General features: G+C 44.7%; 1 protein-coding gene across 5 annotated transcripts in view; it reads right to left on the bottom strand.

Annotated features, from left to right (window-relative positions):
* Nucleotides 1-12,781, bottom strand: part of LOC110529879 (ATPase family AAA domain containing 2B) — a 122,997-nt gene that overhangs the window by 4,334 nt on the left and 105,882 nt on the right. For 2 of the 5 annotated variants that reach the window (XR_005052871.2, XR_005052870.2), the window contains 2 exons: nt 5,510-5,638; nt 1,477-1,573 (listed from right to left, as the gene is read on the bottom strand). The exons of 1 other annotated variant lie outside the window; for it this stretch is intronic. Coding sequence is in view for 2 of the 4 variants with exons in the window: in XM_036985427.2 (XP_036841322.2) it covers nt 5,510-5,638 (129 nt within the window). In the remaining 2 variants the exon portion in view is untranslated. The remainder of the gene's footprint in view (nt 1-1,476; nt 1,574-5,509; nt 5,639-12,781) is intronic. 2 more of the 5 variants (XM_036985427.2, XM_090243374.1) reach the window with 1 other exon arrangement.

Consider the following 12,781-nt stretch of genomic DNA (forward strand, 5'->3'; position numbering starts at 1 on the left):
CCTACCATCAGTAACACACTACGCCGCCAGGGACTCAAATCCTGTGGTGCCAGACGTACTGCCTTAAGCAGGGGGACACATGTCCAGGCCCGTCTGAAATTTGCTAGAGAGTATTTGGATGATCCAGAAGAAGATTGGGAGAATGTCATATGGTCAGATGAAACCAAAATATAACATTTTGGTAAAAACTCCTCGTTGTGTTTGGCGGACAAAGAATGCTGAGTTGCATCCAAAGAACACCATACCTACTGTGAAGCATGGGGTGGAAACATCATGCTTTGGGGCTGTTTTTCTGCAAAGGGACCAGGACGACTGATCCGTGTAAAGGAAAGAATGAATGGGGCCATGTATCGTGAGATTTTGAGTGAAAACCTCCTTCCATCAGCAAGGGCATTGAAGATGAAACGTGGCTGGGTCTTTCAGCATGACAATGATCCCAAACACACTGCCCGGGCAACGAAGGAGTGGTTTCGTAAGAAGCATTTCAAGGTCCTGGAGTGGCCTAGCCAGTCTCCAGATCTCAACCCCATAGAACATCTTTGGAGGGAGTTGAAAGTCCGTGTTGCCCAGCAACAGCCCCAAAACATCACTGCTCTAGAGGAGATCTGCACGGGGGCATGGGCCAAAATACCAGCAACAGTGTGTGAAAACCTTGTGAAGACTTACAGAAAACATTTGACCTCTGTCATTGCCAACAAAGGGTATATAACAAAGTATTGAGAAACTTTTGTTATTGACCAAATACTTATTTTACCCCATAATTTGCAAATAAATTAATAAAAAATCCTACAATGTGATTTTCTGGATTTTTTCTCTCTCATTTTGTCTGTCATAGTTGAAGTGTACCTATGATGAAAATTACAGACCTCTCATCTTAAGTGGGAGAACTTGCACAATTGGTGGCTGACTAAATACTTTTTTGCCCCACTGTATATGCCATTCAGACAGTGAATGGGCAAGAAAAATTATGTAAGTGCCCTTGAATGGGGTCTCTGGTAGGAGGTATCAAGAGTAGTCCACCACCCTAGGGCCTCCCGAGTGGCGCAAGGCACTGGTGACCCATGGACAATTGGCACAACGTCGTCCAGGTTAGGGGAGGGTTTGGCCGGCAGGGATGTTCCTTTCCCATTGCGCACTAGTTACTCCTATGCAGGCCAGGCACAATCGCCAGGTGCACAGTGTTTTCTCCGACACATTGGTGCGGCTGGGTTCCGGGTTAAGCGGGCGTTGTGTCAAGAAGCAGTGCGGCTTGGATGGGTTGTGTTTCGGGGGAAGCACGGCTCTCGACCTTCACCTCTCCCGAGTCCGTACAGGAGTTGCAGCGATGGGAAAGGACTGTAACTACCAATTGGATACCAGGAAATTGGGGAGTAAAAAAAAGAAAAGGTCCACTGCCCAACTTGACAACTGTGGGAAGCATTGGAGTCGGGGAAAGCATCCCTGTGGAACACTTTTGACGCCTTGTAGAGTCCATACCCCGACAAACTGAGGCTGTTCTGCGATTTTACCCACGATTAGGAAGGTGTTCCTAATGTTTGGTATACTCAGTGTTGTCAACCCATTCACACTGCATCTGAGAAGAAAAAAAAAAAATCAGAAATCTTTACTTCTTCAGATTTTAACACCCACCGTTTTCTGAGGCATCGGAAAGATGCCCTGCTTCTCTCAGCCGAGCTCTATAGAATGTGGCTTAAAGTTCTCGCACCCTGTCACTGACACACACCTCAAAACACGCTCCGCTCGCAAGTGAAGACACACGCAGTGTTTACTTTAGCCCATGCAACAGTTTTACCTTCCGTAGTGTACAGACTGAACTGACACACAAACACACACATTACTGTCAAGTTGAGGCAGGCTAACGCTGGACATCAATGCGCATTGTGCACTAAACTCTCCCCTTCTCCCCCGCCTCTCTTCTCCAGAACATTAGAGAACATTCCATCTAGGGAAAGGTAGTAGTCAGACCACAGCAGGAGACTAGAGCGCTATAGCATGAATTTAGGAACACCAGAGGAAAGCTCTTATTCAACATGTAGCATTTCATTCTGTTTCCCCCTGCCAAGCACATACAAGATGAGGGAAGACGACAGACATATTTTACCAACAGAAAGTAACTAAGTGCATTCTAAAGGCCAATGTGTGTCTGCGTTTGTGTGCCTCTCTGTTAGGGGTATAACGGTACACGGTTTCATACCGAACTGTTTGGTCCGCACCGTGAACTAATATATAATTAAATACACTTGGCCTGTAGGCTATGCTGCCTTGTATGCCTCTTGGGTGAATCTGAGCTGAAAAAAAAACATTTCAGGCTAAAACTAGAGCCTATGTGCATGTGGTAATCAAAATTCTAACCTTAATTGCAGCATTTCAAACTGTACTATTGTGAGGCGCAGCCGGGAACTAGTTCTGTACAATGGCGAGTGGTGGGGTGGAGCAACCAGTAGGATTCTCCATCATCGTTTACATTTCCAGTTTGGGAACATTTTGGCTTCCCAGTAGATTATAACGGCAATGGACAGCGAGAGTATGTCTCCACTGCTCAATGAGAATAGCCTATTCAGCTGCCAACACATTTACACTAACATCACCCCATTATTCCTACCACCGGAGCAAGATGGAAACACACACAAAAAAAAACGTAATCTCCCCTCTGCATTCAAGCAACCCTTCGCACCCCTTTGGGCTGGGCTAAAGAAGCGCAATAGGTATGTTTATAGCCATGGCTATTAGAGGTCGACCGATTAATTAGGGCCGATTTCAAGTTTTCATAACAATCGGAAATCGGTATTTTTGGGCGCCAATTTTTTATATATCTTTATTTAACTAGGCAAGTCAGTTAAGAACACATTCTTATTTTCAATGACTGCCTAGGAACGGTGGGTTAACTGCCTCGTTCAGGGTCAGAACGACAGATTTTCACCTTGTCAGCTCTGGGGATTGCAACCTTACAGTTAACTAGTCCAACGCAATTACGACCTGCCTCTCTCTCATTGCACTCCACAAGGAGACTGCCTGTTACACGAATGCAGTAAACCAAGGTAAGTTGCTAGCTAGCATTAAATTGATCTTAAAAAACAATCATAATCACTAGTTAACTACACATGGTTGATGATATTACTAGATATTATCTAGCGTGTCCTGCGTTGCATATAATCTGACTGAGCATAGAAGTATCTGACTGAGTGGTGGTAGGCAGAAGCAGGCGCGTAAACATTCATTCAAACAGCACTTTCGTGCGTTTTGCCAGCTGCTCTTCGTTGTGCGTCAGGCATTGCGCTGTTTATGACTTCAATCCTATCAACTCCCGAGATGAGGCACGCACATTGCACTTTATTTTAGTGTTGTTGAGTAATAGTGTGTTTTCATTTATGAAAATACAAAGTGTTGGTATTCCTGATTGTGCTCAACAGGCATGACCATATGGAGTCAGAAATACCAACACTTTGGACTAAAATTAGCTACAAGTAACTGTCTGCATTTAATTTCTCTGCACACGCTCCCTGGACAGTAGGGCTGGGCGATATGGCCCAAATATTATATCACGCTATTTAAAAGAAATTGGACGGTATTTTTAGTTTTTGAATAATTAAAGTTCTACATTTGCTTTATGAGTAGTGAGTGTTCCTAGGGTGGCAACACATACATTCTAAGTGATTTCAATGATTTCCATTCTGATTGTTTTATTCTATTCAACCAAAACAAAATTTCAGCACTTATCATTTCTGCATTTTCTGCACTCAATTGCAGTGGTGGAAAAAGTACCCAATTGTCATACTTAAGTATCAAAAGTAAAAAAATTCAAATTCCTTATATTAAGCAAACCAGATGGGACCATTTTCTAGTTTTTTACTGATAGCCAGGGGCACACTCCAACACTCAGACATAATTTACAAAGCGTGTGTGTTTAGTGAGTCCTCCAGATCAGAGGATGACCAGGGATGTTCTCTTGACAAGTGCATGAATTGGACCATATTCCTGTCTTGCTAAGCATTCAACATGTAACGAGTACTTTTAGGTGTCAGGGAAAATGTATGGAGTAAAAAGTACACTATTTTCATTAGGAATGTAGTGAAGTAAAAGTAAAAACTGTCAAATAATAGTAAAGTACCGATACCAAAAGAAGTTACTTTAGTACTTGAAAGTATTTTTACACCACTGCTCAATTGAGCATTTCCACACTGCCACGTAGGGCTGCACGATATGGGCAAATAATCTAGGACTTCTTTTTAACCAAATGTTGCGAATTAGAGTTGGACTGTTGGAATCATGGAAATAGAATGACTATTCTAATTATATAGTTAGAATATAATAGTGGGCACTTTGAATACAGTGTTGTTTGAGATGACAACTAATTAAAATGCCAGGAAGGAGTTATTGTGACAGGGTTGGAACGAAAGTTTTTGAGGGGGCCCTATAACCTTTGGCTACATTGCGTGTTTTCTCTTAGATACTTCATGTAGCAAACGTATTCCTCTATGATTTAGAAGATACTGTTGCACAAACATGCTGATTTAGGTCGACACCATCACTGGTATTATCAGGATGTTTGCTCTTACTCAGTACATTTATTAGCTAGCTAAGAAAAGACAAACCAGCTGTTTGCTGATGTAAGAGACAAACTAATAGTGTCATTATAGAACGCTAGTGAATTAATATTAAGAGGCAAAGTGAAAACATTGCTTCATTGACCATGCAGACGGAACGCAAGTGTCTCTTGGTTGAGGAACATTAAATGCGCTCCTTGAGTGACAGGGGGCATGGCTTGGTCCGTGTGGAAAGTGGCACGGAGAGAAATGACGTTAAACTATAAAAATTGACATTACACATGGCGTATCACGTTTAACAAACCAAACACCGGTATAGAAGGTAAATTAAAAAACCAAACCGTTCCCTGCATCTTATTTTATTTATTTTTTTACCGTTATTTAACTAGGCAAGTCAGTTAAGAACAAATTCTTATTTTCAATGACGGCCTAGGAACAGTGGGTTAGCTGCCTGTTCAGGGGCAGAACGAGAGATTTATATCATGTCAGCTCGGGGATTTGAACTTGCAACCTTCCGGTTACTAGTACAACACTAACCACTAGGCTACCCTGCCGCCCCAGGGTAGCCGGCATCAATGATATACCGGCATCAATACCGGTATATCATAAAAAAACGGTATACCGCCCAGCCCTACAGGACAGGAGAAATACCAACACTGACCAGGCATGCAAACAATCCTCCTCTCTCCAGCGGCTGGCCAGCCTGTGTGTCCAAAGCAGCACCCCCGCTCTCCACTGACGGCACTAGCCAGAGACATCGCTAGAAGCCTCTAGTTAATACGACAACACTGGCTACTCCCTCTGTCGCTGACACATTGTCTGACAACCTCAGTGTGCTGCATTCACTCCTGTAATAGCCTTCAAAACTCCACATTAGTTTTCAGGAACCAAGCACACATCTACCGCATTTGGAGGGCCAAGTAAGTTTTTGTCATGGTGTCGAGCTACGTGCGTGTCCGTCTAACCTCCTGTAGCCGTGTCTTGTCGTAGTCCAGTCGGTGTTGGTAGATGCACTGACTGAGGAGAGAGAAGAGTCTCTCCAAGCGTTCCACGCTGTAGCCTTCACTCCTCTGTACCACTGTGTCCAAGAGGGCCTGGGAGAGGAGAACACACACACACGTTATACTATGTTATTATACGCATGAGAAACAACAAGCTCCCTCTAGAGAGGACACATTCAAGCCATAGACACGCACAAGCAGAACACAAATACAGCATTTAATGCAACAGGGAACATAAACGCATACCCTGCATTCACATCACGTGTGCAACTCTCTCGCACACAGAGAGGTCAGCTTTATTCAAAAGCAATTAAGATCAGAGGGACAGCTAATTAAGGCTAATCATAATTAGCTCAGTGTTTACATTTGTCTGTTACTTTAATTAAGCACTTTGGACAGTCAAAGACCCGTTCAATTGACCTGCTCATTCTCAGCTTGCCACATTGTGTGTGGATCAAAATCCATAGGACTGAAATAGCAATCACACAGCGACTAGATTTACAGTCATTAGACACCAGGCAATAAAAGAAAGTGACAGGAAATGAGGTGCGTGTGTCAGTGTCAGAAGAACAAGGCGTGGGCTTCTCCTTATCAAAGTGAGGGGATGGGTGCCTCTCTTTTAACTACAAATAATGACACAGTGACTCTGAACACTTAGATGGGTAAATGAGAGTCATACTTCTCTATACTTAACAAAAATACAAACGTAACATGTAAAGTGTTGGTCCTATGTTTCATGAGATAAAGAATATCGCACAAATTTGTTTACATCCATGTTAGTAAACATTTCTACTTGACAGGTGTAGCATATCAAGAAGCTGATTAAACAGCATGATCATTACACAGGTGCACCTTCTGCTGGGGACAATAAAAGGCCACTAAATGTGCAGTTGTCACAACGCCACAAATGTCACAAGGTTTGAGGGAGCGTGCAATTGGCATGCTGACTGCAGGAATGTCCACCAGAGCTGTTGCCAGAAAATTGAATGTTAATTTCTCAATGTCGTTTTAGAGAATTTGGCAGTACGTGTAAACCGCCCTCATAACAGCAGATCAAGTGTAACAACGCCAGCCCAGGACCTCCACATCTAGCTTTTCCACCCGAGAGGAAGGGCTTTACCCGACAGCAGTTCCGCGTCGTAACCAACTTCAGTGGGAAAATGCTCACCTTTGAAGGCCACTGGTACGCTGGAGAAGTGTGCACTTCATGGAAGAGTCCTGGTTTCAACTGTACCTGGCAGATAGCATTTATAGCGTCGTTTGGGCGAGCGGTTTTCTGATGTCAACATTGTAAACAGAGTGCCCCATGATAGAGGTGAAGTTATGCTGTGTGTGTGTGTGTGTGTGTGTGTGTGATATATATATATATATATATATATATATATATATATATATATATATATATATTTTGATTTAACTAAGCAAGTCAGTTAAGAACAAATTATTATTTACAATGATGGCCTACCCCGGCCAAACCCGGACGACGCTGGGCCAATTGTGTGCCGCCCTATGGGGCTCCCAATCCCGGCCGGATGTGATACAGCCTGGATTCGAACCAGGGACTGTAGCGACGCCTCTTGCACAGATGCAGTGCCTTAGACCGCTGCGGACAATGATGGCATATTTATTGATGGCAAATTTGAATGCACAGACATACCGTGACGAGATCCTGAGGACCACTGTCGTGCCATTCATCCGCCGCCATCACCTCATGTTTCAGCACGATAATGCACAGCCACATGTCGCAAGGGTCTGTACACAATTCCTGGAAGCTGAAAATGTAATGTCCCAGTTCTTCCATGGTCTGCATACTCACATGCCACCCATTGAGCATTTCTGATCCAGTTGCCGCCAATACCCAGCTACTTCGCACAGACACTGAAGAGTGGGACAAGATTCCACAGGTCACAATCAACAGCCTGATCAACCCTATGTGAAGGAGATGTCACGCTGTATCAGATACTGACTGGTTTTCTGAGCCACACCCCTACTTTCTTTTTCTTCAGTATTCCCAGTCATGTCCAATCCATAGATTAGGGCCTAATGAATATATTTGAATGGGCTGATTTCCATATATATTTCCAGTAACATTTTTGAAATTGTTGCATGGTGTGTATATTTTGTTCAGTGTATAAGTTCCCCCTCCTTTTCAACCCGTCTCTCCACATCTAGGCCTCTGCTTCTAATCTTATACCTTTAGTCCTAAAATCCCTTACCTTTTGTCTCTCTAAACATCTCCCGCCCTCCCCCTCTCTCCCCTTGTTAGTCAGCTGATTTAATCAAGAGTGCTGTGCCTTTTTCCAGTTGCCCAGGCCAATAGTGACAGCGGGGGTAAGTGGTGTGTGTGTGTGTGTGTGTGTGTGTGTGTGTGTGTGTGTGTGTGTGTGTGTGTGTGTGTGTGTGTGTGTGTGTGTGTGTGTGGTGGGGCTAGCGGACCCCCTGAGGTAGTGAACTCCCAGCACACAAAGGAGCAGTAATCCAGTCTGTTAAAGGGGGCTGTGATACGGACCATTAAAGACACCTCTCCCCACCACCCTCCTTCCCATCACAGCACATCTTTATCCCCGTCCTCACCCAGCCTCTTAGGTACAGAGGAGGAGAGAGGGGGAAAGAAAGAGCAAGGGAGAGAACGAAACAAGAGAGGACGGGAAGACAAGGTGTCATAGCCATGGCTTTAAACTCTGTCCTATCAGCTGAAGCACAGCATGCGGCCAGGCAGATGACTACATCAGTGTGCCAACAGTGCGCACACACATTTGATACACACACCCCCAACTCTACATACACGTCTCCCCAAACACACACCTATCCCTGCAGACACACACCTACATTCAATACACACACACAGCCCCGTCTCCACGCACAACTTTGCAGACATGCACACCCAGACCCATCTGTAAACACACTGCCAACTCAATGCGGCTGCGTTCCCTGCATGTTTCAGCCCATTAAAGGCAGCTAACAAGGCCACTGACAGGCTTGTCTGTGATCCTAAGAATATAAGACAACCTGAGAACAGGACACCAGTTATGACCAACATCTATATCCTGGAACACACACCCTACCAACTCTTCAAAAAAAACACACACACACACACACACACACACAGTGCTCCTAGAGCCCAGCCCTTTGAATGTCTGAAATGGAGATCAGGTCACAGCTTATGACGGGGTACAGAAATAGTCCCAGCATGGGGTGCGAATGCTTTGAACTGGAGCGCTGATGACTTACATTTAGGTTAGTGTTACATTGGCATATAAAAATGTCTCACCCTGCAGAGCAGGTGGTTATTAGTGTATAAATGTTAGCGTTACTTAACACCGGCCCTTACTGGTAAAACACATTTCACACTAAACGTGTGATAAGCATTCACCCCACAAAACTTTTAGAATGTTTATGAAAAGGGAAGGAGCAAATACATTATGGCCATGTGCTGATATTATGAGATCACTGCACAACGTTGTGATAGCTATATTAAGTGCGATTGACCATCTGGTTTTGCCAGTCTTATCGTGTCTTCGTGTATTGCAAGGTCTTTTCGTGGCGCTTAATATGGAGGACTGTGTGCCAGTGTTGATCGCAGTATCAGGAGCCATGCTGAACACTACTCTTCATTGGTGTTAAGAGCTGTGTTGGTGTCAGGAAGGCTGCAGAGGGCTGGTAGCCCTGGGGTTTAAGTGCAGCAAGCAAGTGGCGAAGGGGGAGAAAGAAAAATAGAGGCAGAGCAAGAAGCACAAAGAGCGGGGGGGGAATACCTGGAAGCGACACAGTATCCATCATCACCAGTGGTGTTATTAAGCTTTTAATTCTGATGTAATCTTGTCTTGTCTCGGGTGGCGCAGTGGTTAAGGGCGCTGTACTGCAGCACCAGCTGTGCCATCAGTGTCCCTGGGTTCGCGCCCAGGCTCTGTCGTAACCGGCCGCGACCGAGAGGTCCGTGGGGCGACTCACAATTGGCCTAGCGTCGTCCAGGTTAGGGAGTGCTTGGTCGGTAGGGATGTCCTTGTCTCATCGCGCACCAGCGACTCCTGTGGCGGGCCGGGCGCAGTGCGCGCTAACCAAGGTTGCCGGGTGCACGGTGTAGCCTCCGACACATTGGTGCGGCTGGCTTCCGGGTTGGATGCGCGCTGTGTTAAGAAGCAGTGCGGCTGGTTGTGTTGTGTATCGGAGGACGCATGACATTCAACCTTCGTCTCTCCCGAGCCCGTACGGGAGTTGTAGCGATGAGACAAGATAGTAGCTACTACAACAATTGGATACCACGAAATTGGGGAGAAAAAGGGGTAAAAATTCACAAAAAAAATAAATAATAATAATAATAATAATAATAATCTTGTCTTGCCCGTGTTAAGGATGAAATATAAATGATTCACGCTTCAAGAGAAAATCTACAGAGTTGAAATGAACGGAAAGAAGGAGGGAAGGAGAGGAGTGTAGTGGGTGATTTGCAACTGTTGCAACACGAATTCCAATCTCCAGAAAGGAGTGAAATGCCCGGGAGACACTGCCAAGTCACACGGATTGGGAGCGCGAGGACACACAGAGTTGCGTAACATGTGGCACATAAAAAGTATCACAAGGCTGACACCTCAGAGGGGTCTGTGTCATGACTAATGTGAATATGATGGAGGAATCAAATTATGCAGCACCCTCACTCGCTACTCCCTAAAGACTCAGACACACGAGGCTAGCATCCACAGCAGATAAGCACTTCAAGTTAAAGGCCACTGATGTGATGTAAAGCAGGCCAGGTGACAGTGGTGGTCTGGACATGACCAACAGGTGTCACTAGATACCGAGTGCCAGAGTGCAAATTAAAGGCTATGATGGAAAGATGTGATGGAGACCGGGGCAGGAGGTTGGTCTGGTGATGTGATCTGGACATGATCAACAGGTGTTAAGAAGTTAATTTGGTATGGACGCTAGGCTCATGGTGAGGGGACTTGGCTGTGTCAGGGGGCATGGTATGGGGAATAAAATATGGTTGACACCTTTGGCAAACTTCATCTACAGACCATCTCTTTAAAAATAGAGGAGAAAAAAAAGCTAATAAACTTATTGCAGGTATTTCAAAGAGAAGTACAGGGCAGTAAAACACTTAGTCTCCCGTGCCTCAGACAGAAGTGAAATCTGCTTCTCTCTCACGTGGAAGTCAAATTCTTCCTTTAACTCTAGTACAATATTCACTCCAGTAGTGCTTGGTGAGATTATACTCAACAGCTCAGTGCTTTGGCGGCTGCCTTGCAATGTCGGAGCTTGCTGCTGATTAAGAGAGCGCTGAGAATAGCGCGAGAGGGGGTGACTGACTGCTGGAGTTGATCTCAGTTCCAGCTGTAACAGACTCACAAGTGGTTTGGTCATCAATTAGGCCAAGCCCTGTCTATAGCAGTCTGTCTATAGCAGGATTTGATTTGATTTTGGGGGGTGTTGATGTTGGACATAAGACTGTTAAAACATCATCAAATCAGCTCCAAATGATTAAGATTTTGGAAATCTGTTCCAAAGTATTCCCACGCATAATAGAGAGATGTAAGCAAGGTGTGAAATGATTGTTCTATCTAGTATGTTCTATATCTGTTTGGGCTTCTTGCGGTCAATTAGAAGTCCACAAATGATTTGTAATTATTTTCCAGCCCCCTAACCACAGCTCAAGAAAAAACTCGTCCCGCAGCTCTAGTTGATGATCCCTGGACTATAGCTATCTATTATCTGGGATAACTTCGGAAAGTCTATTCTCCTCTCATGCTTTTCTCTTCCTCTACTCCCATCTCCTTCCTTTTCTAATTTTTCTACATCTCCATTTCCTCCCTATTTTTTCCTCTCCCTCCCCTTTCATCTCCAGTCTTGTGTCAAAAGCAAAACCAAACAAGCCTCAGGCAGTTAGGCCCAATCTGACAGCTAAGACACAAATGGACGCATGTCACAAAAAAATGCACTTTCACACAAAAACGCTTGTGCGGATAAAGTGTGTGTGTGTGGTGGTGGGGGCGACATTTGCGCTAGTCACTTACAGAGAGTAGTTTTGGACGTGTGTGTGTGTATATCGGCGCATACGTTTGTTTTCATGATGTGGTGCCGTAACTGGTTGACGATGTGGATGGAAGCCTTTTCAAAACGACAGGTCTCTAAACGGAAAGCTATTATCACATGCAAATGGTCGCTCTGTCAAGGACATCAGCGGGAATGAGTACAAATGAAAAGGAAGCATCCCAAAAGTTATTTATTTCTATTGACAATCAAAACGCTTCGCACCGGCCATTAAGCCGTTTTCTTTCCCTAGCAGGCATTCAGAATAGCCGCCTACCTCCCTCTCCGGATGGAACCATGCTGTTATTAGTGTTGGAAATGGGCAGACACAACAAACTGAAAATGGGGCCATTTCTGTGAACGGACGGCTCTGAAATGGGAAATCTTGACATGCTGTAATAGTCAGGCAACAGGGGAGAGAGAACTCTTCAGTGTAACAGCCAATGAATGCACACTGGGCATTTGCAGCTGCGTAAAACAAATCTAAAGAAAATTGCCCCGCCAAGTCTTGTAGCCCAGCCCGCGTGTTCTTTGGCGAGGTGGATAGAAATGGAATTGATTCCCTGATAGATGATGATGATGATTCTGCTCCAATCTAGGGCACTTAGTGCCTTCAGAAAGTATTCACACCCTTGACTTTTTCCCAGGGTGCAAATTACAGGGAAGCTCAGCTCCCCCTGAATGAGACATTAACTCCCCTAAATGCAACCTAAGTGGGAAAAAAAGACAAAATCAAAACATCATATGAAACGATTCCCACCTCCCTCATGGTTTAAACCATTTAATTCACCATTATTTTGGCTGCACAAACAGTCTCCCTGTCCAAGGCACTGTCCACTCAGTAGTGCTGAATTTGGCCTCAGCTGAGCTCCTTCAAAACGCATAGATGCTCATTTTGGCCATTTGTTTGCCATGCGCCCTTGATAAAAAAAATAGTATTTATTCCAATGCATTAGATGTATCCGTTGATTCATCATGGTTTGCTTTTATCATTCAGCTGTTTAGAGCTTTGTTTTTCAGGTGCAGGCAGGTAGCCTATTGGTGTTCTCTGTGTCATACGTGGCCCAGAAGTAGTAGACCAATTATTTAGCCTTATGATTTTCCACCAATATTTGTTGTTTCCTGGATCAGCTGATGATGGTTGCCAATATCACTAGCCTACAGCTACACACCAATGCGCATCCAACATTAAACGACCTATAGGCCTAT

The sequence above is a fragment of the Oncorhynchus mykiss genome, chromosome 8 (assembly GCF_057628025.1).
Source record: "Oncorhynchus mykiss isolate SJ-2025 chromosome 8, ASM5762802v1, whole genome shotgun sequence".
Lineage (NCBI taxonomy): Eukaryota > Metazoa > Chordata > Actinopteri > Salmoniformes > Salmonidae > Oncorhynchus > Oncorhynchus mykiss.